Source organism: Polypterus senegalus, chromosome 10 (genome assembly GCF_016835505.1).
Source record: "Polypterus senegalus isolate Bchr_013 chromosome 10, ASM1683550v1, whole genome shotgun sequence".
Taxonomy (NCBI): domain Eukaryota; kingdom Metazoa; phylum Chordata; class Cladistia; order Polypteriformes; family Polypteridae; genus Polypterus; species Polypterus senegalus.
This window is the reverse complement of record NC_053163.1, coordinates 175,951,683-175,979,682: the sequence shown is the minus strand read 5'-3', so window position 1 is coordinate 175,979,682 and position 28,000 is coordinate 175,951,683. Positions and strand designations below refer to the sequence as shown.

The 28,000-nt window shown below is 36.6% G+C and overlaps 2 protein-coding genes across 4 annotated transcripts in view; one reads left to right on the top strand and one right to left on the bottom strand.

Moving 5' to 3' along the window:
• LOC120538348 (retinoid isomerohydrolase-like) overlaps positions 1-12,455 on the top strand; it is an 80,155-nt gene extending 67,700 nt beyond the window's left edge. For both annotated transcript variants that reach the window (XM_039767816.1, XM_039767815.1), the window contains 5 exons: positions 1,643-1,772; positions 5,662-5,776; positions 7,538-7,632; positions 11,550-11,661; positions 11,811-12,455. In XM_039767816.1, coding sequence (XP_039623750.1) covers positions 1,643-1,772; positions 5,662-5,776; positions 7,538-7,632; positions 11,550-11,661; positions 11,811-11,959 — 601 coding nt within the window. In that variant the 3' untranslated portion in view covers positions 11,960-12,455. The remainder of the gene's footprint in view (positions 1-1,642; positions 1,773-5,661; positions 5,777-7,537; positions 7,633-11,549; positions 11,662-11,810) is intronic.
• Positions 12,456-15,400: 2,945 nt separating this feature from the next.
• The window catches only part of si:ch211-198n5.11 (methylcrotonoyl-coenzyme A carboxylase 2), a 52,601-nt gene continuing 40,001 nt past the window's right edge, over positions 15,401-28,000 (bottom strand). For both annotated transcript variants that reach the window (XM_039767813.1, XM_039767814.1), the window contains 5 exons: positions 24,744-24,900; positions 19,867-19,989; positions 18,996-19,123; positions 17,092-17,173; positions 15,401-15,585 (listed from right to left, as the gene is read on the bottom strand). In XM_039767813.1, the coding sequence (XP_039623747.1) occupies positions 15,499-15,585; positions 17,092-17,173; positions 18,996-19,123; positions 19,867-19,989; positions 24,744-24,900 (577 nt within the window). In that variant the 3' untranslated portion in view covers positions 15,401-15,498. The remainder of the gene's footprint in view (positions 15,586-17,091; positions 17,174-18,995; positions 19,124-19,866; positions 19,990-24,743; positions 24,901-28,000) is intronic.

The window sequence follows — 28,000 nt, the reverse complement described above, 5'->3', positions numbered from 1 at the left end:
ATGAACCTCCTCTTCGCTGGCAGTTCCATCCTCAATATTTTTCCCCCGATGTACCCCTCATCTCTCCTCTGCACACGTCCAAACCATCTCTTACTTGGTCACCAAACTGTCGTACCTGCGTTGTCCCTCTAATATCCTCATTCCTAACCCTGTCTACCCTCGTTACTCAGAGTGAAAGTCATAGCATCATCAGTTCTGCTACTTCCAGCTCTATCGCCTGTCTTTTTGTCAGTGCCACCGTCTTAAAACCATACAACACAGCTGGTCTCACTACTGTTTTATAGACCTTCAATTTCACTCTTGCAGATACTCTTCTATCACAAATCACTCCTGCTGTTCTTCTCCACTTCCTTCCCTCTCTTCTTCACCTCTCTGCCACCCTCTCCATTGCTTTGGACTTTTGAACCAAAGTATTTCAATTTGTCTACCTTCACCACCTCCACTCCTTCGAATCACACCCTTCTACCAGCTTCCCTCTCATTCATGCTCATATACTCCATCCTACTCCTACTGCAGTGTGTACCTCCACCTCTCCAGGTTCATCTCAACCTGCTGTCTACTTTCACTATGGATCACAATGTCATCCACGAACATCATAGTCCTTGGAGACTCCTGTCTGTCCTCATCTGTCAACCTGTCCTTCACCACTGCAAATAGGAAAGGGCTCAGAGCCGATCCTTGATGTAATTCACTCTCACTTTGAACCAACCGCACACCTCACCGCAGTCTCACTGTCCTCATGCATATCCTGCACCACCCTCGCATACTTTTCTGCCACTTATTTAATTTTTGACTTTAATGATATACAGTATTAATTCTTTGCTGATGACCCATACCTGTGGCATTTAAAAATAAGAAAACCACAAATGATGGTAAATATCAGTTATAAATAACAGAACACTCTGAAAATATTTTCATCTGTAACTTACCCAACATTGTTTGTAGTGATGGATAAGAAAAAAAAAAACTTTTAATGTCATATTTTCCAAGAGAACGGAGATGACAAAATTTGTAATGCTATAGGCTTCAATGTGGACCCCTGCTGAACAACAGCAAACAAAATCGCCGCTGTACCATCACTGCTGTCTTCTTTTGAAATTATGTCACAAAGCTTCTTGACGGCTGAACACTGCATTTGAAAACATATATTAGGCATTTGGAGGTTTAAGGAGAATAATCAAAGTTTATCAGAATCAGAAAAAACTTTATTAATCCCGAAGGAAATTACTTAGGCAGGTAGGGTAGCGGTAGAGGTCAAGGTTTTGGACTTGAAACCCGAAGGTTGTGGCTTCAAAACCTACTACTGACATTGCGATAACAGGATGAAAAAAACAAAGGAAAAATGTAATCCATTTATCTCTCAAATGTTACAAGTCAAGCGAAATAATAAGTAATAAATTACAGGTGATCCAACTACGGGTTTCACAAGGTTCTGAAGCTTACCTGGAAAATGTTTTTTTTAGTATTACTATTTTTATGCTGCCCATATAAAGTGTTTTTAACCTGCTTTAGGATTCCTGTACATTTCTAATATTATTGATTGTCCTGTTCAGGACTTTATGGTGGAGCTGTGAGGCAGTAATTCCATCTCAACATTGTGACGTGTTACAATTTTCTTTGTTTCCTGTATTTTCCATGGCAGGTTTGAGTTTATTTATAATTACCTGTATCTTGCTAACCTGAGAGAGAACTGGGAAGAAGTCAAGAAAAATGCAATGATTGCTCCTCAGCCAGAGGCCAGAAGATATGTCCTGCCATTGGATGTGTACCGGGTGAGCAAGTCACATTTTTACTGCATTATCAGAATTACAGTATATGCTCACTGTTCTCAAACCTCAGGTTTATTAAATACACACATGAAGTTTCTGTGTTCTCCTGGTAATTCTCTGCACTGTATACTCCCAGAAGATTCCCTGTTCTTAGTCTACAGAGATGGTGTCAAGCAGCCTTTCCCTCTTCAGACAGAGACTCCTGGTTTTGCTGCTCCCTCTCCGTGTCACTCACCTGACTGACTTCTCTTATAGGCGGCTCTATCCAAATAGGGAAAGGGATCGGGTACGTATCATTATACCAGACCAAACGGAGAACTAGGGATCAAATATAAAGCATGTCATCGATGTCGATTATATACATTTCGGCCCATCTTAGACGGGCAGCACAGCTAGACTTTCATAAATAGCAAGACTAAAATTTATAGGCTTCTGTTATTACATTGCACTTAAAAACTCTTGTTGAATCTTTTTCCTGTGTTGTAATTTCTACATTGTGTGGCCAAAATGTATGCAAATGCCCTTAAATGAAAGTCTGCCATGTGCACTTTAATCACATCTGAATGTTTTGATTTGTCATTTAAAACTGTAGAGCAGAGATTAGAAAAATCAAGGAAAAATAGTCTTTGTTCCAAACGTTGTGGAGGGCACTGTACGTTTCTACATTACCAACAACTGAGGTACTGCCACGGTCTCCCAATGATGATCCTGTCCAGAAGTCCATTAGCTAATTTTTTGAAAACGGTACAAGAAGACAAAAACAAACACAAAAATCACCCTGCCATATGTTCCTGTCAGTGTTAAAAAACATTTACAATTGCGCATAAAGAAATCAAATAAATTGACAGCCGTGTGGCCAATAGTTTCTTTTTTCTGATCTCTTTTATTGATACCAAAACTGCCTTCCATTTTAAAACTGAAAAACGTTCTTTCAGGGAGTAGTATTTTGCCACCTTGCTCTAGAACATTATATAAAAGATTCCCTTATTTTAACTGGCTAATAAACAATGCCTTCATTATAGCTACACTAGTTTTTTTTTTCATATATTAGTTACATAACAGAACCCTGTCCTGATTCATTTTCTGCCATGTTGTTCAGCTTTTGTCTTGCAACATCTTCTCCCCCAAGAATCTTTACCATCTCAGACAGCATGGGCTGAATGCTGTGCATTTCTGCTTGAGCTGAACTGCATGGTTCCTGGACTGATGGTCCTGCAGAAGTGGATGCTGACGACTTTTCAGGTTTTTTATGAATGATGTGCCTGTTGATAGGTGACAGCCTGAATTCCACAGCTGGTTGTGGGTCAAACTATTCTAAAGAAGCAGTATTGAACAGCCTAGCATAAAGCTCAACCCTTCGAGCGTTCAGCTTTAGAAAACGCTTTTTCAATTGAACCAACATTTTTCTTACTTTTAGACTCATGTCTCTATCTGACGTAATAACCCCCAGTTCCTATCCTTTTTCTTTCTGCAAATAACCAATCACCACACGATAAACGTCTTTGTGAAATTAAAACTAGTTATAAGCTTAGACCTCTGAATGGATGGCATAATTAAACATGTATAACGAAAATTGTTTTTTTTTAAGTTCTGAAAACTGAGGTCTAGGTTTATAACAAGTTTTAATTTCACAAAGACGTTTATCGTGGGTGATTGGTTATATGGAGAAAGACAAAGGATAGGAACTGGGGGTTTAGTACGTAAGATAGACACAGCAAACATGCAATAAAGAAAGCCTGCTCAGAAAAACATCCATTGAATTCTGCGTTCGTGTCTCCGACCTCCAGATCACGAACCCAACATTTACACAATATTTCAGTTAAACCTGTGCGATACCCATTCAATTATCCAGTTTTTTGGAGCCTCGTCACACCTGCCATAATCTTCTCTACACTGAACGGAGACCTGAGGACCCCTTAATGCAAGGGAGCAGCACTACAGTCACGCCACCGTGCCCCCCGCCACCCATGTCTAATACATGCTTTAATGCATTTCATCGTGAAAAAGATATCAAGTCTTTATCTTAGTATTCTGAATGTTCATTGAGCAGGAATATCATGAAGTCAATGTGCGGCAATTGCTGCCGGCACTTCCTCAGTGCAAAAGGAAGTCAGTTTAAGAAGCGCAGAGATTAACAACTGGGTCGGGAACACTTAATATAAAGCATTTAATGTGCTACATTAATTTATGACGGGGTTTGAGAAAATCTAGTAAATGAAACATTCATTTTATGATGAAATTTAGTTTGCGACATTCTACTAAAAAAATAAACTACGAGAATAAAGTCAACATGTCGATTTTAATCTCGACATTTACATTTTTTTTGTCTTCACTGTGTCCGTATTTTTTTTCACAGTGGCCTTACTACGCTTCCTTAGGTTCTTCAGGGCCTGTTGTGCCAGTTTTAATCAAGAAATGATCCATTTCTCATCCACGATGCTACTTGTTTCAGTTTCAGCAACACGCATATAGCGAGAACAACGTGCTTACCGCAGTGCATTATGGGTTACGCAGGTAATTCCTAATGACGTATTCGAAATTCCGCAAGATGGTACATTTCCAAAGAAGTAAATATTACCGATGTTATCGGGAAAAAAATAATCACGTCTAAGTAAAGATTTTTATTGATATTTCATAACATTTGGAAACAGTTAGAATGTTTTATTTTTAATAAACGGACAGCGCGAAACCAACTTGTTTTATATGAAAAATTCTCTAATCAAAAACGATCTATAGACAGCTCATCCAAATTGATATCACGCAATAAATTTCTTAACTCCTCAATATATCACAACCTACGCGAAATCGCAAATTTCAGGAAAGATTAACTGCCTAACAAGCTTTATGTGGCGAAGACAATTGCACTGTAGGTGAAATGACCGCATTTTTATGTAGAAAAAAATTAATTTTTTCAATAATATATAAAAGTTATCGATTATAATGAAAAATCATCAAATTATATCGTAATGTTGGCATGAAAAGAATGACCGCATCTCCAAGCGTGTAAATAGTAGGGTAAAATACTTATGTAAGACCACAAGAGTGCTTCCCCTTTGAAAAATCAGCCGTCATTTTGTAAACAATACTGAATACCAATTTGAGACATGAAGAACATGCCTAAGTAGACTGTTTCCGCACGAAGTACGTACCCAAGTGTTTAAAATTTGAAAGTAGTGGTAAAAATGTGCCCTGCACTGCACATTTAATTCTTTTTTCTCCAGAAAATTGCACTTGTCCGCGGACAACTGAAACCAGAAAACGAGCTTGTCCGACGGTCAATTTACTCGTGTTGGACGAGTCGGGCGTTGGATTTCCGCACCCCTGGTGGATACATTTAAATATCAAGGATCAGTGGTAGCCCAAGATGGAAAATTAGAGCCAGATATAACCCATAGAGTGTAGTGTGGATGGAACAACTAGAAGAAGGTATCAGGAGTATTGTGTGATCAATGAATTAAGGTGAAGATTAAAAGGTAAGGTTTTCAAGGCAGTAGTGAACCCACCAATGATGTATGGAGCTGAGATGTAGGCAGTAGAGGGAGTGTAGGATATGGAAGAAATAAGAATGCTGAGATGAATATGTGGACAAAAATAAAAGACAATAGTTGAAGTAGTATGGGCATGTGATGAGGAGAGACAATGAATATATGGGCAAAAGACTGATGGGAATGTAGGTCCAGGGGAAGAGAAAGTGAGGGAGGACAAAGCAGAAGTGAATGGATAAAGTAAAAGAAGATGCCTAGGAAAAAGGGCCTGACTGGTGAGGAGGTGCAGAACCAAGTTGTAATGAGAAGGTTGATGAAGCACATTGACCCCACATAGAAGTGGAAATGAAGAAAACTAACAAGAAATTTTCTTCTCATTAACGCTCATACTGTATTCCCCAAACTAGGTAGAACAAGGCAAGAACTTGGTGTCCCTTCCCTATACAACAGCAACAGCAACCCTGAGAGTTGACGGTACTGTGTGGCTAGAACCAGAAGTTCTTTTTTCTGGCCCCCGTCAAGGTAGGAGTATTGATATTCTGTTTGTACTTTTATTGTTATTTGCAAAATTAGACAAACTGAAATGATTTAGTAGCATTATATACATAGGTGAGGAGATCAAAATGTTTTGATCCTGTGACCAATTAAGGCAAACATAGGTGACATAATGCTTGTGAACACTAATAAATTATCTATCTAATGCACTTGTTATAAAGTTCACCAAGCTTTTTGTCTTGCATTGCACAACCATTTTTCTCTAGTGGATTTGAGGTTGTCATCATTGGCAGTGTGTGACACACCAATGTAGCACTTCATACTGGAGTAGATGTGGTAGTCACAAAAGGCCAGGCCTGGAGAATAAGGTGGGTGTAATGTATCTATGAAAACACAATTGCACAGTGTAGCTCCTGTAACCCATGTGTTGTGAGCAGGAGTGTTTTTGTGAAGCAGACAGGGATGATCTACCATGTGTCTCCCCAGTTTCCCCTGATCGACTGCCTGGAACGGCAGAGCAAATCAGTATAATACTAACCAGTTATGTGGGCCTTTTGAGGCGTATTAACAATACAGATCACACAATTGCCAGCACGGACTTTAAACTTCATGTTTGGAAAATCATCATGGATCTGTTGTTTTGAATGTTCTTTGGCATGTGGGTCATACTAATGTATCCAAGTGTCATCAACCGCTTTGAACCACTTCTTAAATTTCTCCCACTCTGACTCGAGATTCTCCTTGGAATATCTAATACAATGATGCGTCAGTTTAGTAGACTTGCTCATATTCAATTGGTCATGAAAAATGTATTCAACTGATCAATAATAATCCCTATAATGTCTGCTATCTCAAATATGAAAATTATTCAATATTTAATTTTAATTCACTTTACAGTGGCAACATTTTCATTTTGCCATCAATGTCAAAGGATGGCCAGACCATTGGTTATCTTTGAGAGGAGTCTTGCCACAAAAAAAAAATTGCTGCCCATTTCACTGCAGCATATGAGGGGTGAACTGTTCCTGGTACACCCTGACTAGTCCAGAATGAATCCCAAATAGGCATATTGTACTCAAAAAGCACTATAAAATTAATGATAGCACAATACTTTTTTTTTTAAACCTCTATTGACTTGGTCCTAAAAGAATAATTTTCCACCTTAATAAAAGAGTAAATGTCTGTCTGTGTGTCCGTCTGGCTACTATGTCTCTGTAATGCCAAAGATGGCGCACTATAAACATTTATTAATAATAAACCCATTGCATTTTTCATTCCAACAGATGGTACATCACAACATTAACACCGTTTTCACGAATCTCATACCAAATGGCATATAATAGAGACATAAGCATTGCATGGTGCACTGCAAACGTTATAAACGTTAAGTCTACAGTATGTTGTTTACTTAGACAGGTACCACAGCTGGTACCCTATAAAAATCACAAACGAAAAAAACATTTTAGTTAATCTTTGGACACTTTCAAATCAGAATATGCATTCAAATTCAGGCTTAAAATTTTTTGATCACCACTCAAACAAAATATAATCTTTCAATCGACTTAAGAGTCTTCCAGAAAAAAAGAAGCCATTTAGTCACACCTCATTTGTTACCTAATTTCTATTTGATGTACTTACTGCTTTCTTAAATGATGATAAAGAAAGTCTTAATCTTTTAAGAGTGATGGCATACTGGATATTACAACTAAATACTCTGCTATATGACCAGTACAATAAAAAAAAAAAAAAAATGGTTCACTTACCTGTGATGTTTTTTGTCTTTTTCAGCTTTTGAATTCCCACAAATCAACTATAAGAAATACTGTGGGAAGAATTATACTTGTGCCTACGCTTTGGGACTTAATCACTTCATCCCAGACAGGGTGAGACAAACCAAAACAACTGAACCCAGAGGACAGCAAAGCTAACATTCTGAACTCTTGAGATGCCGTGACAACACCCTGGACTGGCGGCTTGTAATACTGTTTTGGTCTGATTACATAATGGAGAGTCACATACTGTTATAGTTTTGGGTATTCATTCTAGTATGATACAATATTTCCTCAGTCATTTTTTGAACTTGGCACTTTCTTCTGACAATTTAAATCATGACAAAATGTGGTAGGTGGCATGGCGAAACTGATTAGCACTACAGTGCCAACATCCTTGGTCTGAAGCCCAGCTTTGGCTGTACCTGTGTGGGATTTTCATGTTTTTCCCCTCATGTTTTAGAAAAAAAATCCTCCCCAATTACAAAAATGTGCACATTAAGCAATTTGGCCAGGGGTAGGTGAAAGTGTCCACAAAAGTGCTTTATGATGAACTGGTTAAGAAATGACAAAGTTAATGGATGGATTGATCAGGTCTACTGTCTTTTGTTTAATTCTGTATCCATCTTTAAAATGTTGCACTTGATTGAGTGAGGAGTATCTCAACTCTTCTCCCAGGGTCTGTGTCGGTTTCCTCCGGGTGCTCCGGATTCCAAAGTCCAAAGACATGCAGGTTAGGTGCATTGGCGATCCGAAATTGTCCCTAGTGTGTGTGTGTGCCCTGTGGTGGGCTGGCACCCTGTCCGGGAGTTGTTTCCTGCCTTGCGCCCTGTGTTGGCTGGGATTGCCCCAGCAGAACCCATGACCTTGTGTTAGGATATACAGTAGCAGGTTGGATAATGGATGGATGGTTAGATCAACTCTGTCTGTTTATGATATAAAGTTTAGAAAGTAATTTATACAATCTTTTAATCAATTTTATCCACTAAGAGAAGTAGCCTGGAACCTCCAATTTTCTAAACACCTAATGAAATAATACATGTTTAAAAAAAACACTTTAAAATGCTTAAAATTATATTGCAAAAGATTTGCCTTTCAGAGATTCTCAATTCTGATTAGCAGTCCCTAAAACTAGACGCACGAGTGAAAAAGCATAGCATAGACATCAGCAAAAAAAAAAAAAATACTACCTTGGGATCACATTAAGCTTTCATAAAATTGTGAACAGAAATAAGGGAGATTTGTCTAATGTGGAAATTAAAAACAAAAATACACAGCAACATAAACTATCCAAGAATATGAATAAAGGCATACTGTTAAATCAAGCGCTACAAATACATTAAAGTACTGTTTTATAAAAAAAATCTAAATTTTATTTGTCACATTATACATATAGTACAATATGTAGTGAAATGCTCAGGTGTGCAACTCTAAAGACTGTGCCTTTAAGAAAAATATAAAATGGCAATAACGTAATACAGGACTTTATAAATAAGCAATCATTAAAAGAATTTTAAATATGTGATGATTGATCAATAAATAACTCCAATAACTTGTAAGAGTTAACAATGGGACATCATGTAGATCTTAACAATTTGCTTATTGAAGATCTGGATGGACTGTTGTTAACTAATACGAGTAGGACCAAGGAGGAGGTAACAGGATATTGTCAGATTTCAGCTATCTTGGACATTACATTAGACTAATTTGTTTCTTATTTTTTAAGTTAATAGGGATCTGCGAAACCTGCTCAACTTGTTTTGCCTTAGGTTGGGTGAAAACGCAAAGGTTTGGGAATATTAGCAAAGGGGAAGGAGAAACCTAACTAGTTCTGAGTAGATTATAATGGTGCCATGGTCTTTTAAGTGGCCCTGAGGGGTAGGGAAGCATCTGCTTGAACTGAATACTGTGGCCAAAAATGTGACCTGAGCTGTGAGGCTGCAGTACTAACCACTGAACCACCTGGAGATAAAAAGTAAAAATTATAGAATGGGATATTCTTTTAATTCTATCATTTTTTTAAACATTACACTGAAATAAAATGATAGATTTAAAGGAATGCCCCATTCTATATATTAGTTTATTATTTTTTAAACATTACATACCGTGGGTGGCACAGTGGTAGTGCTGCTGCCTTGCAGTTAGGAGACCCGGGTTCGCTTCCCAGGTCTCCCTGTGTGGAGTTTGCAAGTTCTCCCCGTGTCTGCATGGGTTTCCTCCCGCAGTCCAAAGACATGCAGGTTAGGTGCATTGGCGATCCTAAATTGTGCTTGTTGTGTGTGTGCCCAGCGGTGGGCTGCCGCCCTGCCCGGGATTTGTTCCTGCCTTGCGCCCTGTGCTGGCTGGGATTGGCTCCAGCAGACCCCCGTGACCCTGTGTTAGGATATAGCGGGTTGGACAATGACTGACTGACTGACATTACATACCTCATAGAGTTTGTAGCGTTGGACAAGAAAATTTTGTATTCTCATGCTTTCTTGCAGAACGGAGATTAAAAGTTTGATATAATAAACAACACTAACAACAACAGCAAATTGAAAAACGTTCATGGAAAAAAACAGAAAAAGTCTTACATTACTCATTCCTCATAATAATATACATGTCAACTATATAATATTATGTTGAAAACATGCCAAACTGTTTTTTTTTTTTGCTAAAATATTCTTAAATAGATGGAAAATTGGCACACATCATAAACAGTAAATGTATTCCCATAATACTGTGCTTTTGAATTAAAGACCAGTGAATGTCAGGGAGAAGGGGAATCCTCAATTCAAAAGCGCAATTTTATGGGGAATGTGTTTGTTGTTAGTGATGTGCACAAAGTTTCCCAGAGAAATTAAATGTTATGTTAAGTTCAAATTTATGGTCACGCGTGCAGGGTATAGTGAAATTCTCATTATGTCTGACCAACCTGCATCATGCTGCCACTCTCATGTGCCATGACTACCAAGCATTCTTAGGACCTCACCTTGAGACCTCTGGATTCTTCCTTTCTGTTCAAAAGGTATTGTGAAAATATCTGAGTTACAGGAACATAGAACCTTATTAAAAATACAACAAGCACACAGTACAGCCAACTGCAAGAATTAAAGTACTTTAGCTACAATGATCTTTCTAATCATTATGAGAAAAGTGATTTTTTCTTATTTTAAATAATAGCTAAGAGGTAAACCAGGGACCTGCTCACAAAAATGCTGTAACTGTGCGGCTACAAGCACAGGCTCACATCATGTATTTTATTTTCCACAGAGATAATCACTAGATTTATTATGCCATCAGTAGTTTTAGCACATATCATGCATTAAATGTCTAAGCATGCTTGATAAGGTCGTTCCATCATACTTACTAATTTACACTAGGGTAAGAATGACTTGCAGTGTGGAAGAAGTTGAACGTCACAGTTTGTTTAGCAGGAGAGACAAACTTGATAGCATAGATGAGCAAGATATTAGTACTACCCAAACTCTCACTAAAGCATGTTGAAAAATGCAAATTCAACACTCGGTGGTATATCTGATTTCTAATGATATCAAAATGTCACATCACAAGTGCCTACTTTCATGTTTAGTTAGTAGCAGTGTGTACGGAGTATAGTCCATTACTAACTATAGTTCATTATCCTTATAGCCTATAGTCCGTGTCACAGTTTATACGAGGCAGAAGTTAAAAATGCAGTTACCTAAACAGAACAGCAGACTCGGTCAACTTGCCGAGGATTATTGGGTACGGGACACAAGCATATTATACAAATAAACATCTACATTAAAAAGAAACGTGATGTTGCACTTATAAAAAAATCTGTGAAATTCTCCAAACTACACGGACCAGACTACATTAAAGAAAATGCTCATATTTGGATGAATAATTCTAAAAGAAATGGGTATTACATGGACAAAAATTGCAAACAAAAAAACATTTCTAAACTATCAGGGATTTTGGGAAAAATTCGTTTTGTGAGAAAAAAAAATGGTGATGGGATTTTGCATCAAGTAAAGCAAAAACTACTAAAGACTTTATTTTCTTTACAGGTTTGCAAACTGAATGTAAAAACAAAAGAGACCTGGGTGTGGCAGGAGCCTGATGCCTATCCTTCTGAGCCCATATTTGTGGCAGCACCTGATGCCGTTGAAGAAGACGATGGTAAGGGTAGCTTTGTCTCTCAATTTGTAAAGAATCAAAACTTTAAAATCTTAAGCCTAGATCAGGATGACTTTTGTGACTATGAATTTGTTTGTGTTAAGCACATGTGTAAAACAAATATTTGTCTGTGTTCCTTTTATATACACCAGGTGTGATTTTGACCATCGTTGTGACTCCTGGTGCAGGACAGAAACCAGCGTACCTTCTGATTTTGAATGCCAAGGACCTTACAGAAATTGCCCGTGCTGAAGTAGAAACCATTATTCCAGTGACTTTTCATGGAATGTACAAACCATAGACATGTTTCAACCTTGTTGTCAAGAACCAATTTGCAACAAACATAGCTTAAGCAAATCTACATTAGAATACGTGAAAGTATATATTTAGATTTTATTTAAATTAGTCTCTTACAATTCATTCTTTTAGTCTATTTGTTTCAGATTTACTTAGCTGTATAATGATATTTTCATGACAATGCATGGCTTAGTGAGTTAATCCATTAACCGATATTTATTTTTTAATTCACCATACAGTGGTCTAAGTTTTTGAGTGCTTTCAAAACAAGTGAAACACCTGAATACTTATTCTACTTTATGTATCTTCTTTGGTAAATGCAAGCAATGTTAATGAAACACTCAAAGGGTAAATATCCAGGCCTTTAGACATTCATTTACATTTATACAGCTCTTAGCAGACTCTTCATAATTGCCACCACTGAAAAAAGTGACAAATTGTTATTTCTGAGGTGAAACTGTAAGAGAGACATGTCAGAAAGTAAAAATACTGTAAATACATACACGGTATATGGTTTCTTTAATATAACCAATTTCTATGTAATACTCAGAGACTGACCAGAGCACTAAAGGTATGGGTTTGAAAGCTGTCACGGTTTACATACTTTTAAGTTTGTTTTAAAAATGTATTCTTAAATATAGGATACAAATTACCAATATCCATCCACCCATCCATTATCCAACCCGCTATATCCTAACTACAGGGTCACGGGGGTCTGCTGGAGCCAATCCCAGCACGCACAGTGTGCAAGGCAGGAACAAATCCCCGGGCGGGGCGCCAGCCCACTGCAAATTACCAATATACACAATTCAATTTTTTATTTATTTATTTTTAATAGCGCTTCTTCATCAAGTGCAGCCTCAGAGCACTATCACGTTCACAGGCAAAATGCAATGAACACTTTAAAAGTTACTAATTGTATAATGTATACACAAAGATACAGAGTAATTTAAAGAGATACGGTATAGCCATGGTCCTCTTATTACATCTTTAGCTACTTTAGTATTTAATCAAAAGCCTGTATTTGTGGAATAGAATAGTTTAGTCTTTATACTTAGGCTGCGGTTTCTTTTCCTTGGGAAACGTGTTTCGGCGAGAGATGTACACAGGATAAACAAATACACCGATGACTGTTTAGGGTGTCAGTTTTTGAATATGGAAACTGCTATTCAGGTATGATACTGGATCAACAACAGTCCAGTTCAAAATATGGTGGCAGAAAAAATAAAAAAAAGAGAAAGAGGGAGAACAGCCAGGTCTGACAGTATTTTGAGACATAAAGCAACACTGTTATGTTGGGCAGGATTCTTCATCAACCATTTCAATACTGATACTGAATCACATTAGACCAAAGTATTCTGCCAAAAATCTCATCCCAATGATAGAAAAATACAAGGCAGCTTCAACAAAGACATTCACTACTCCAGCTGAAAATGTGATGCAAGCAGGGACAGAAACAGAACTGGTATGTCGTCAAGGGACCTCTTGTCCCTCAGCATTGTGGGAGGTAAGGGCTTGAGAGAACTAATGAGCTGCACTGACTAAGAGCATCAAGTCTCCTCCCAAGAAACCGTCAATCAGAGTGGGGAAGAGCAATATGGAGAAACCGCTACAGCCACAAAAAGTAAGCGCCAAATGAACATTTTGAGACACCAGTGATTTGGGCTACCAAGCCTGAATTTCAGTAGTGCAGTTTGAATTTATATTTATATATTTAAAAAAAAAAAACCTAAAGCAAATCGCAACTGGATTATGTAAGACAAGTTGTTTCCTTTATTGTAATCCTGTGCTAAAATTCAAGTCCTGGCAAAGTAATGTATATTTTAAGATGCTGAAATAGTCTGCGTTAATACTAGCAAGTCAATCCTGCTACTCGTTCAAGCAAAAATAATTAAAATGAAAGGTTAAAAGTTATTGCTACTTTTATTAAAATACAAGTCCGTGAGCAGTGTAAAGTGTGAATATTCGGGATTAGTATTTCAATGACCTTTTGTATTTTTATTTTAATATCCATAGATGGCAAACAGAAAAATACATATATATTTTAAGGGGAGGGGTTGAGGTGGTTGCTTCTGATATTGGAAAAAACTTCAACAGTTAACCATTTGTTAATTCTAATAGATACTAGAATCAATATCAAAATAAGTCAGAATGCACATTGCTAGATATAACACCACAATTTCATTGAAGTAGTATTTTTTAATGTCTTTTTTTAATATTTTATTTGTTCTTTTAGTGAAAATAGTTACATGTTCAAATGTGAAAATGAGAAAATTAATGAACAGTAAGGTATATTTAAATAAAGTGTTAATTGAAATGCAATCTAGATGGTTTAAGTATGGTGTTTCTTAATTCATACAATGGTTGAAAATAATTGGAGCCTGGTAGCTGATGTGGTTAACTGTGACCACATGTTACTTCTAAATATATTCCAATTTACTGTCATTGTACCATACAGTAAAATATAAAAAAATATTTGCCATTGTTCTCACTGGCTATTTTCATCTGGTAAAGAATGTCCCAATCCCAATATACACATACATACAGTATATTCACATTCATTTCTGAATCTATACCCAAGAAGATTGTGTACCATTAAACTGGAAGCTGCTTGAATGAAAACTACAAATTTGTGATTGTGTCCACTTCCAGAAACTTAAAATATTCAAGTGAAGCCATGATCACTGAGAATGTTCGTAAAGGCCGTATCATATTTGACGACACAAGTGATTTTCAGTTGTAGCCATTAGTTAGATAATCTGAGCGAGTCACAAGTATTGGTGGCATAATTCAGTAAAGGGCAGTCACATAATGTGACATGCCCAGCAACTCGTTCCAACTGGTCTGCGACAAAATCGAACAGGTTTGATTTTGTGTGTAGTTTTAGGGATTGGCTCCATGTGCACGAGAGAAGACACTCCGTGAGTGCTCATCCTGAAGTACAAAGCATATAAAGCAGAGGGCGGGGAGATGAAAAAGGGCAGAGATTGCAGCTGTACTTGCCATACATGTTAATGCTCTTGGACATCACCAGCTCCATCAGGCAGCAAGTCACAAAAAACGGGAGAGCAGGATGACGGAGGGAAGTCAGTACTCAGTCGCTGAAAGTGACATGACCAGTGATTTTCATTTGTGTAAACCTTCATGATCCGGCGAGAAGATCAGCAACTGCACTTAGCAAGCCTGACAAACCCTACGACAACAAGCTACTCAATTTGACTCGGCCTTTACTATTAATTATCTTAGAAACAAAGAAAACAAAAGAAGGAAGGCTTAAAACCTTTATTATATTATTAACACCTTAAAGATGGTAGTGAGTTAGAGTATTATAGGATCACAGATGTAACTTTAAAAACTGCACTAAATTAATAATTATTAAAAATATTCTTCATACAAAATTAAACAAGATTTAATGAAGAAAAAAAAAATCAATAGGTTTGGCAATGACAATCATATACAAAAAATATATATCAGTATTTACATTTTAATTACGTATTACCTAAGATTTACTTTGTTTTATACATACACTACTTGATTTTGCCACTACATCCTGAAAACTGGTCTTCTCAGATTGTTTTTCACAAGTTGGTAGTTCTGCTGCTTGATTATTTTTAAGCATTTGCCCAGTACCTAAAAAGCAGACAAAAAATTATCATTCCCCATCTTTAGAAAAAATAAGTTATGAAATTAAAAAAGAGGAGGAGCAAAAAAAAAAAAAAACTTTGAAGAGTTTTATTTTGTCTGTATAAAGAAAATTTTAATTTTGATGCAATTCTAAATTTAACAGAGATATAGGCCACAGCTTTAGGATTAAAAAACAAACAAACAAACAAACTGGCATACCAAGGGGAAAAACCTTAGCGTAATGCAAATTTGTTCCTACTCCAAAACTAGTCCTAACTTCACCAGGATTTAGAAGAGCTTGTGAGTGGTCCTAATTTGCTAGGAACTGCCAGAAGGTAGCATTTCTACAGAGATCAGCATGTAAATTCTGGGAAGGGTGGAATGTTTTAGAAATGCTAAACAACACTGAAAAAATTGTAAAAAGATATTGATTTTACAGGGATGAAATAATGGTCGTAACAAATCTTGTATGTCACATGATTGCTCAATGTATGCAAAGAAGTCATGAACTATCAGTCGAAATGAAAGGAAAATGCATCTTTACTGGAGTGATGATTTGGGCATGTCACAACCAACCATTACTCAAATTATGCACCAAACTTTGAACACCATTACAACGGTAATGTGAGGTAAATATGCAGACTAATGCATTTTCTCTGAACTCCATAGGAAGTAATGTTAAAGCAAGATGCATTCACTCAAACCACTGGTTTTCCTGGAGCTGTTGATCACCAGGATCATTGCCTCAAGTGGGGCTGAGCATGCATATGTGAATTGCAAGCAATATCACAGTATTAACTCCCAGGTGTTCATGGATGCAAACTGTACTATGTCTGGTGTGGTCACCTTTGTGTGGTATTAAATCTCATTCCAGAAATCACTTCATGAACTACCCACCTCCATTTTGAATTCGGATTCCTTCAATGTGTTTTTAAAGAAATGGTTGAAGACTCTCTTATTTGTAAATTTTTAGCTTAATTTATATTAGGTGCTAGGTTCTACTATTTAGGAATTGTAACTTGTTCGTAATTTTGCTCTGAACTTATCCTGTAACACTTGTTCCCAAACCGTCCCCCTGATGGTACTTGCATTCGTTTAGATCTTTTGTAAGTCGGAGGCGGAGTGGTGGCTCGGAGGGTAGGTGTCTGCATTGGCAATCGGAAGGTTGCCGGTTTGAATCACATAAATGGCAATAGGGACTCTGCTCTGTTGGGCCCTTGAACAAGGCTCTTAACCTGCAATTGCTGAGCGCTTTGAGTAGTGAAAAAAGTGCTATATAAATGCAAAGAATTATTATTAAGTTGCTTTGGATAAAAGCATCTGCTAAGCAAATAAATGTAAATTTGTAAGCAGCCTTATTATGAGAAAAATACTGAAATAATCCATATGCTGAAGGAGACAGTTTTTATTTTTATTTTTATTTGTTGTATTTTTCTAAATCTTGATAAATAGTGTAAGGTTGAAATTGTGTAAAATTATGCAAAGTTTTATTAGCATTAAGAGGTACTTTACCTTTCTTGTATCCTGAGGCAATATTACTCCATCATCCCAAAGTCGGCTAGATGAGTAAAAAGCTGAACTTTCCTCTTCCAGTCTGTTGAATGAAAGAGAAAAAAGAAAACTAAAAATATATATAGTAAAATGGAAACACTGTGCCTGTCTGTGCTATCTATTGTCATTTTCTGTGATAGCATCATCTCATACACATTTACGTTTGTATTACATATAATACTAAGACTTGTTTTAAGGAATATTCTCAGCTTAGTAATAGACAGCAGTTTAAGATAATAAGAAAGCAGCCAGATATGCAGCATATTAACTGCAAAAAAGGCAAAGAGATAAAAAGGAAAGGTAAGCAAAACAGATATCTTAATAATGCAAAATAATTAGATTTGAAAAACACAACACAAGGCAACCAAGGAAGAGGTTTACCTATTAAAAGCTAATGGAGAGTGGCAAGTTAAGATATCTTGGTAAGGAGATAACATGCATCCTATGGTGTAACAAAGCACTCTGAATACTAAGGAAAAACTATTATTGCATTTATGGTGACTATTAAGGTTTAATAAATTAACACATTTCTATGTATAGTATGCTCAGCTCTGTGAAAACTGTGTTTGTAAACACAATACACTTAATATTTCAAATTTGCTTTTGATGGAGTTTTCTGTTTGTGGCATTGGGTATTCAATCAGCAACAATACATTGATATCATGTACATTTTGGCATCATGTGGAATTCATAGAGGACTTGATGACTGCAGACTGCCCTGGCCCTGAATCATAGTATTTCCACCGTCATTCGCTGTGGCAACCGCTAACCGGAGCAGCTGAAAGAAGAAAAAGAAGATTCTTCAGTTTGTATGAAATTCTTCTCCTGAGATGCTGTCTTCGGTTTGCACCAAACATGTCTACTCTTACGTTAGCCAAACAACTCCACCTTTGGGTTACCTGTCCAACGCACATTGCTCCAGAAGGCTTGGTCTTTGATAAATGTTCAAATGGCAAACTGTAATCTTGCCGAGATGTTTTTTTGGGGAGCGACAGCTTTTTTCCCGGCACACCCTTCATGCAGGTCAAACTTGTGTAGTCTCTTTTGGTTGTACATCATGCACTTTGACACCAACTTTTCCAAGTGTTATCTCCAAATCCCACAATTACATTTTGGAGTTCATCTTTTAGTATCAAGCTGTCTTCTGTTGAACTGAATTTGCTGGGTCAGCCAGTCCTGGATAAATTAACAGTTGTTTGAAATCTATGCCACTTGTAAATCATATTCCTTAGAGCAGAATCATCGATTTCAAGTAATCTGGCAATTTGTATAGAGTTTTAAGCATTCACAACCTTCTTCCTTAGTGCTCATATGATCTTGGCATGATAACACCATACATGTCAATAGCAAGGAGATCATCAGACCCTAGTTATCTATGCTTTAAATAAGAATTTCAGCAGGTTTCACACCCACTGCCCAAGGAAATCTCACCAGCGCACATTGTTCAACAATGGTGCAATCCCGCAAAACAGCATCCATGTTCATTTGACCTTGGCTTCAGTTACTGTAGACTAATGGCAGAACACTGCGCTGTGCATGTTCAAGCTACCTATAAGCCATCACTGATGTATGCTATTGTGTCGGCTTCTATCGGTTATGGTTACTGCATAATTTTCAATTTGCTTTTAGTTTTTGATTTACCCTCATAATTAAAGTAACAAAAAAACAAAACAAAAAACAACAAGTTTTGATATAATAATGAGCCTTCAAAATATATAATAAACTCACATGGTGTCTCTAAATTCAAAATCTTCTGTTTAGTAACGATTTAAGTTGTTAGCAATAGGTTAAAAAAAAGAAAACAATAAATAAATGGTTGGAAGTGAAACATAAAATTATCATTGTAATGTAAACAATGCACTCACTTTTGTTTCACTTTAGTGTCCTCTGCAGTGTTCTGAAGTTCTCCTTCCAGATGATCATTAGGACCCACCAAAGCTACTCTAGCATTTGGCCACAGAAAAAAGAAATTTGGGTCAAAAGATCTTCCACACTAAAAAGGGAAGTAAAACATTTTTAAATTAGCATTATATTAAATTAATAAATGGGTAGGAAGGGACAGACAGATAGATAGATAAGATAGATAGATAATGCACTATATAATAGATAGATTAATCTTTATTTGTCCCCAGGGGGAAATTTGGCTTTCTACAGAAGCTCTTTAAATAATTAAATAGGTAGATAAGCAAGTAAGTAAGTGGTGGCTCTGTGGCTAAATTATCTGTGCTGGTATACTGAAGGTTGCTGGTTCAAATCCCCATCACTGCCAAAAGAGATCCTACTCTGCTGGGTCCTTGAGCAATGCCCTTAACCTATAATTGCTCCAGGGGTGCTATACAATGACTGACCCTGTGCTCTGACCCCAAGGGTATGTGAAAACTAACAAATTCCTAATACAAGAAATTGTAGAAGGCAAAATAAATAAATAAACAAGAATATACACACACTTTGGTCTGTACACATATTGGAATTACTATAAAATAAGAAAAATTCAAAAGGAAAAAAAAGTTCTGACTCTGCTGTCTCAGACCCAGTGAGGCATTATGTAGGTGTATTACTGCTGGTATAAAGGAGCAACAGTAGCGTTTAACACACTTCTGCTGAAAAATCCATTGGATGAAAGTACTTGGTGTTAGTGTGGCACAAATAAAATACAATAATAAAAAGAAACACAAACATTACAATATATAATTATGAACACTACTGACAGCAGAATATAAGAAAAACATGCAGTACCAGGGCATAGCTTTCAGCACCATAGCAGCCACCTATGACTATGGTTATCTTGGGAACAGAGGCTGAAGCCACAGCGGACATCAGAGAAGCATGCGCCTTGAGTCTGTTAGAGTTCAGTGCTGCCTGTAATACAAGGGGGTTAGAAATGTTAAACTATACACCCAACTCAGAATATCAATATTTAATTATGATTCTGTTGTCTGGAAATTAAAATGAACATTGAACATCTGCATAATGACTTCAAATAAATGAGCTGTCTTTCATCTGACTGTAGCTATATGATAGGTTCATTATTATTCAAACAATTTCTCCATATCTTTAGGAATTCTGACACAATGTACTATTTTTATATACATCTAATATTCCAGAGTTTGAAAAAAGCAGAATACATAAGCAAAACCAAAAATATGTCATCATACATTACCAATATGAGAATATTTGTGCCAACAATTTCCTGCACAGGCTTATCCAATGCAATATCAGACTGACCGGAATATCATTCAGTATCATATTAGTCAATTACATGTCACATCATCATTCTTTATATTTTACTTTTCTTTGGCAAATGAACAGTGATGTTATGGTCTCGTTCTTATATTTATTTTTCTCACAGCTATGTTCAGAAAAGAATTACAGACTATTTTAGAACAATGCAAAGATACTTAAACAGTCTTTTCACTTCATTCTGAAAAGTCTCCTTCCTTGGGAAGGATATGAACATTCCTGAATGAAGACCCGTTATTTTAAGGCAGTTTATTCCAGTGGAGTTATTATTGGAGTTAATGCACTAGAGCAGGGGTGGGCAATGTCGGTCCTGGAGGGCCGCAGTGGCTGCAGGTTTTTGTTCCAGCCCAGTTTCTTAATGAGAAGCCAATTATTGCTGGTATAGCACTTATTGCTTAAGTGATAGTTTGATGCTTCAATTTAGTGGTTTCGCTTGTTAAGGTTCCCCACCCTTAACTGCTTATTTCAGTCTTAAACAGCTGCATTGTTTTTAATGGCTCCTTATCATGCACTGTTTGAGATAATAAAATGCTTAAGAGAAAAATGTAACAGACTAAAAATGATCTGCTTCAGGCTTCAAATCATTTGGATGATATTCTTGGAAAGGAAAAAAAACAAAAATGTAGAAAATAAGAACCTAACATTATAGACTAACAAGCCATAAAATTAAATAAGTTCTGAGACTGGCAAGGATTGGTTTCTAATGAAGCAATTGGGTTGGAACAAAAACCTGCAGCCATTGCGGCCCTCCAGGACCGATATTGCCCACCACTGCACTAGAGGTACTGCTTCTTATTTCTATAACTTTCTTCAGTTCACTATTTTTTATTATTCCTTCCTATCTTTATATGTTGATGCAATTACCATACAAAGACAAAGAAAGAAAGAAATAAAAAATGCATTAGAATGTCAACTGTTTTAGACCCTTTTTTTTTAATTAATTAATTCTTGATGATAATGTAGTTGAACTATTGCACTTTACAGTTCTACTGCTTCCTGGTTTAGGTCTGTGTGTTTTTTTCCCTTTCATCTTTTTCAAGAATTTTACTACTGAGTTATACAAAAAATCCAAATGAAGTTGAATGTACATATTTCATTCAGCATTAAGTACTCCATTTCAGAACGCTAACATTCTAAAGTTGGATGTTAGAGCAGAAACAAAATTACACTCTTGTAGCCTCCTTACTGTTACGTTTACTCCCAGAAAAAGAAGCTAAAAACATTGGTTTTTTTCTTCCTCCAACAAGGAAAAAAAAATATCACGTGTAACAGAAACGTGAAAGTATCATAATGTCAACATAAAGTAGGAAAGGTATGTCTACTGTCAGGTGACGGACGGATGCAGATTTACACATCTTTCATGTGATACGTTTTGAAAAGGTTGCCAATGCACAGCCTGACGTTGCAATCAGGACAGCTAATCCTGTTCTTTGCATGATTTTCTGTTGCTTGTGCATGAGAGGGAAGAATGTCCGTGCATGATCTGCTTGATGGATGTGCTACTTGTGTTACTGTAGGCTAACAGAGCAAAAGGTATAGTGACTCCCACATGTCCCCTGACAAGAATATTGACAGTTGCTGCATTATGAGCAGTGCTTAAGCAGCTAACGTCTTTCTTATCCTTCTACTTAATCAAATTCACCAGGTATATTATGGTGGTTCAAACAAGCAGTGCCGTATGCATCAATTTCACTTGATCCAACTAATTATTCAGTTTTAGTTTGTTCTAAAACCTGCTTCATAGCTTCTCATTTGCACACCATTCTGTTTGGGTTAAAGGCTCTGCCCCACTCATGAATACTGAGGATTTACCTTAGAGATGACAAAACATTACAAACTTCATTACTTTTTTGCAGCATAATGTCATTTTATTCACTAGAGGGCAGCAGAATACTGTCCTGAGCACTATTTGGGCTTAACACTGTACACTGGATCAAAACAGCTATATCAAGAGAGACGTTTCTGGTTAACCAGTTTTCAGATAGGATTCTAAACACGAGAAAACCTCTGGGTTAACGCCAAGGAGGTTAAAACCCACACTGAGCACATTTACACTTCGTAGTTTTAAGTGATTAATCATCAGATTAACATTCATTGTATGTCTTTAATTGATGTAAAAGTTGAACAGTCAAATAAAGTTTATGTAGGCTAACTGAACAGTAATGTGAATGGATTTTTTTGTTACTGCTGTCAAGCCAGGCACAAAATGTGTCAATTATTTTTATCACAATGAAATATTATGAAATAAAGATCTTATCAATACTTACATCCACCTTCATGTTTACAGCTGTATCTTAGAAAATAAGAATGTACGATATTTGCCAAATGACAGGAAACCATTCAGTACATCAGGCTTGTTCGTTCAGCTAATAGCTAAGCTATCCAAGTATCTCATCCAGATACATGTTAGAGATTGTTCAAATTTCTGCTACAACTTCCCATCTTGGTATTTTGCTCCAGATTCAACAATTCTTTCTGTAAGGAAAGGCTTCCTGGCTTTAAATGCATTTCCCCTTAATTTCCACTGATGCCCTCGAGTACGCGTTTGACCCTGCTGGATTCTTCTGGATCTACTTTATCAATACCTATGGGGATTTTGAAGACTTGGATTAGATCCCCACACTGTCTCCTCTGAAAGACTAAGAGAATTTAACTTACTTAGTCTGGAGCAAAGTACAGTATAACCTATCAAAGTCCTGGAATACATTTGGTTGCTCTCCACTACATAGCTTGAAGTGCTGCTATGTCTTTTTTGTAACATGGTGACCAAACTACACATAAAACCCCAAATGCGGTCTTCTCTACTGCATTATACAATCCGAGCATAATGTCCATTGATTTATACTAAACATTTATTTACAGTATAACCCAACTTTTTTTTTTGCCTTTTAATTACTTCTGCACATTTCTTACCCTATGAAAGCATTGCGTCAACATAAATCCCTAAATCCTTTTCAAAGGTTGCCTCCTTTAGGATAGTGTCTCCCATGTTGAATTTATAATTGATGTTCCTGTTGGCCACACATAACTATTTTTCAACGGTAAACTGCATTTTCCAAGTGTTTGCTCAGTTCTGAATCCTGTCCAGTTCTTTTTGAATACTTGGAGCAGACACATAAGAGGTCATATCAGCTGAACTATACAAGAAAAAAAAATGTGTCCAACAATGGCATCCCGCATGGTCGTTCCCCGTGGAGGTAGTGTTATTCACTGCTTCATATCAAGCTGACACATCTCTCATGTTGTATACTATTTCAGTATTAAACTGTTGCATGGTTCAGTTTCAGACAAATCTGTTCATTTCTTTGTAACAAATCTATGGCTAGATTGAGAATGCATCTATGTAAAGAAGGAAGGATTTTGTTTGATTGGTGTATATGTTGTAAGAAGGAGAATTAATGCAGTAACAAAAGAGAATGGTTAAGCGACAGGACCATGATAATAAAATATTCTCCCTCCCCATAAGTTTGCACCCACTTTTCTTCTGCAAGTACTGAAGGGATTTGTGAAGATGTCAGCAATTATAATTGTAAACACTTCTACAAAACGTAATTCTCAGCACAAGTAGCACAGACTATTTTGTTTCAATGTTTCTGCAGAGGTTGGAACAGAAACAAATAGATTTCATAGTACTCTAAAGGTATAAATTGAATTGAGTTAGCTAAATCAGAATCAAACTTCTTGGATGCCACCCCATGACCATGACACCTCTTCTAAATCCAGCCTAGCTTACTGAAAATGTTGACCATGTGTTTAGTTTTGAGAATCTGCAACTAATTTGTAGATGTTCTTGTATATATGCAAATATGTCTTTGTGGGTTTTTTTGGGGTAACTTACAAAAACCACTGGCAGCCAGCATATAGTGGTGCTCATACACATATGGTAAATATGACTGCAAACCCCTTTATTATGGTTCCCTCATTTACCAGAGTACCTATGTGACCTCTTGTACTTGATAAGTTATCAAATGGTATCGATGTGATTTGTACAGTATATACACACACACACAAGGTAGAAGCCCATCTGTCAATGTCTACTATTTTTCCAATGCTGCTGCTTCAGGTGCACACCATTTCATTAAAGACGGTGGTCTCCAAGGATTGAAGTGCAGATGACCCACAATAAGACTTGGGCATCCATAAATTTAAGCATCTTGTAAATCGTTCATATTGTTGTCATTTAAAATTTGCATTTAATATAAGCGATATACATAACGAAAAGCACACTAAAGAAGATGTGCATTTACTTTACAAATATAAGCACCATACTGACTCGCAAGATGCCATGTCATCTTTGAACAGCCCAACAATTGAAAAAAGTAACACTTTCATATCTAAAATTCCAAACGTATTGTTTTCTCATCAAAGCTTACCTGTGATACAGAGGAAGTGAGTGCTGGAAATGGAGGAGAATTTTGAAGGAATATCAGAGGCACACCACGCTGATCACAGATCTGTACAAAGTGGCATGCCTTCAGAGCAGCTTCGTATGTCAGCTGGCCATTTCCAGCAATTATGCCTACAAGATTCCTTTACAAGGAAAATAAGAACAGGGTTAATAATTATTAAAGGTAAATATAAAACAAAACAGAATACAAATGCCAAATAACACTGGCTGGTATATTCAGAAAATTTTTTGAAAAAATGTATTCAAAAGAACTACAGTTGTGCTTGAAAGTTTGTGAACCCTTTAGAATTTTCTATATTTCTGCATAAATATGACCTAAAACATCATCAGATTTTCACTCAAGTCCTAAAAGTAGATAAAGAGAAACCAGTTAAACAAATGAGGCAAAAATAGTATACCTGATCATTTATTTATTGAGGAAAATGATCAAATATTACATATCTGTGAGTGGCAAAAGTATGTGAACCTTTGCTTTCAGTATCTGGTGTGTCCCCCCTTTGCAGCAATAACTACAACTAAACATTTCCGGTAACTTTTGCTCTTTCCTGCACACCAGCTTGGAGGAATTTTCGCCCATTCCTCCGTACAGAACAGCTTCAACTCTGGGATGTTGGTAGGTTTCCTCACATTAACTGCTCGTTTTAGGTCCTTTCACAACATTTTGATTGGGTTAAGGTCATGACTTTGACTTGACCATTCCAAAACATTAACTTCATTCTTCTTTAACCATTCTTTGGTAGAACGACTTGTGTGCTTAGGGTTGTTGTCTTGCTGCATGACCCACCTTCTCTTGAGATTCAGTTCATGGACAGATGACATTTTCCTTTAGAAATCTCTGATATAATTCAGAATTTATTGTTCCATCAATGAAGGAAGCCACCCTGGCCCAGATGCAGCAAAACCGCACCAAACCATGATACTACCACCACTATGTTTCACAGATGGGATAAGGTTCTTATGCTGGAATGCAGTGTTTTCCTTTCTCTAAACATAACGCTTTTCATTTAAACCAAAAAGTTCTATTTTGGTCCCATCTGTCCACAAAACATTCTTCCAATATTCTTTTGGTTTGTCCACGTGATCTTTAGCAAACTGCAGACGAGCAGCAATGTTTTTTTGGAGAGCAGTGGCTTCTCCTTGCAACCCTGCCATGCACACCATTGTTGTTCAGTGTTCTCCTGATGGTGGACTCATGAACATGAACATTAGCCAATGTGAGAGAGGCCTTCAGTTGCTTAGAAGTTACCCTTTGGTCCTTTGTGACCTCGCTGACTATTACACGTGTGCCTTGCTCTTGGAGTGATCTTTGTTGGTCGACCACTCCTGGGGAGGGTAACAATGGTCTTGGATTTCCTCCATTTGTACACAATCTGTCTGACTGTGGATTGGTGGAGTCCAAACTCTTTAGAGATGGTTTTGTAACCTTTTCCAGCCTGATGAGCATCAACAACTCTTTTTATGTGGTCCTCAGAAATCTCCTTTGTTCGTGCCATGATACACTTCCACAAACATGTGTTGTGAAGAGCAGACTTTGATAGATCCTGTTCTTTAAATAGCACATGGTGCCCACTCACACCTGATTGGCATCCATTGATTGAAAACACCAGACTCGAATTTCACCTTCAAACTAACTGATCATCCGTGAGGTTCACATACTTTTGCCACTCACAAATATGTAATATTCGATCATTTTCCTCAATAAATAAATGACCAAGTATAATATTTTTGTCTCATTTGTTTAACTGGTTTCTCTTTATCTACTTTTAGGACTTAAGTGAAAATCTAATGATGTTTCAGGTCATATTTATGCAGAAATATAGAAAATTCTGAAGGGTTCACAAACTTTCAAGCACAACTGTATGGGTTCAAGTTTATTGTTACATGTACAGAGCAGTGTTAAATTCTTACTTGCATGCCTGACCAATATGTAGCATATCAAAATCCTCCGGCACCATTATAAGCAAGCATTATTAGTCATAAATGGACATTACCTTAAAAACTGTGGTCTCTCCAACTTATGACTTGTTATTATATTATTGTTTATCATCATCACAAGAAATGGCAACTCATTTTAAGTAATTCTTAGTGGCAGTTACTAAGAACTAAATCCCTGTAACACAACCTCCACACTAATACAAATTTCTAAACTAGGAAACAAACACACACATAAAAAAAAAAAAAAAAACTTTGAAAACAGTTCTTTTTATTCATGTGTTTCTAAGACAGCATCAATAGCTGAAAGTCTACATGACTGATAAAAAGAAAAATGTTAACTACTGTTGTAGAATCTCCTCTTTGCAGAATTCCAGTTATGCCACTTCATATTTAAAAAAAAAATCTAACAATGAATAGCTGCCATAAGCAGTACTACATATGCTTCATCATCTTTTCCATTTACCTTTACCAGACTGTTAAACTGAATCAAAGAAATTCTTCAAGACAGTCCTATAAGCACCCTATTCAAAAAACACATAACTAACTTTACTGTTACTGAATTACTGATAACGGTCCTGCACTAAATTCAATTACAGTAACTTTTAAATGCTCTGTAGTTGGCTCTGGAAAGCAGGAGTGCCAGCCCCCGTGTCTCTCTCTACTGCCAATGCCTATATAAAGCTATTAAAAACATTCAAGCAAAGTTCAGTAAAGAGCATTAAACAGGGGTTTATTTGGTCACTATTAAATCCTTAAGTGTCAAATAATCAATCCATAAAACTGTAGTTTGACCCTTTTAGATTTAGGGTAAATAATCAAATCTGATTAAAGATCTTTTTGTAAGAATAATGAAGAGACATGTGTATAATTTCAAAAGAATGACCATAAAACTATGACCTGATAGGCACAATATATGAAATTTGCTTCCCTTTAAATGGTCCCTTTCTATATTTCAGCATGAAATGTTAGCTAAAAAAAGTTCAAAGAAAAAAAAAAAGCTAAACAAATCTGAACAATGTATAAGCATGTTTTTTTGACCATTTTTTGTACATTACCAAGAATATTACCATAGTTGCTGTTTTCAGGTTCTTGAGAGGTACTCTTGGTCAAATAATATTTAACTGCCTTAAAATACAGTAGTTGCAAGGTAGTTAACACCTGTACATTTCTATTGATATGTAGTTTTCTCCTAGTATTATGGTTTTTCTCCCAAGTCTCAGAGACACATAGTAATTAGAAACTCTAAAATCAGCCCAAGAAAGGATAGTGTGATTTTTTGTTTGATCC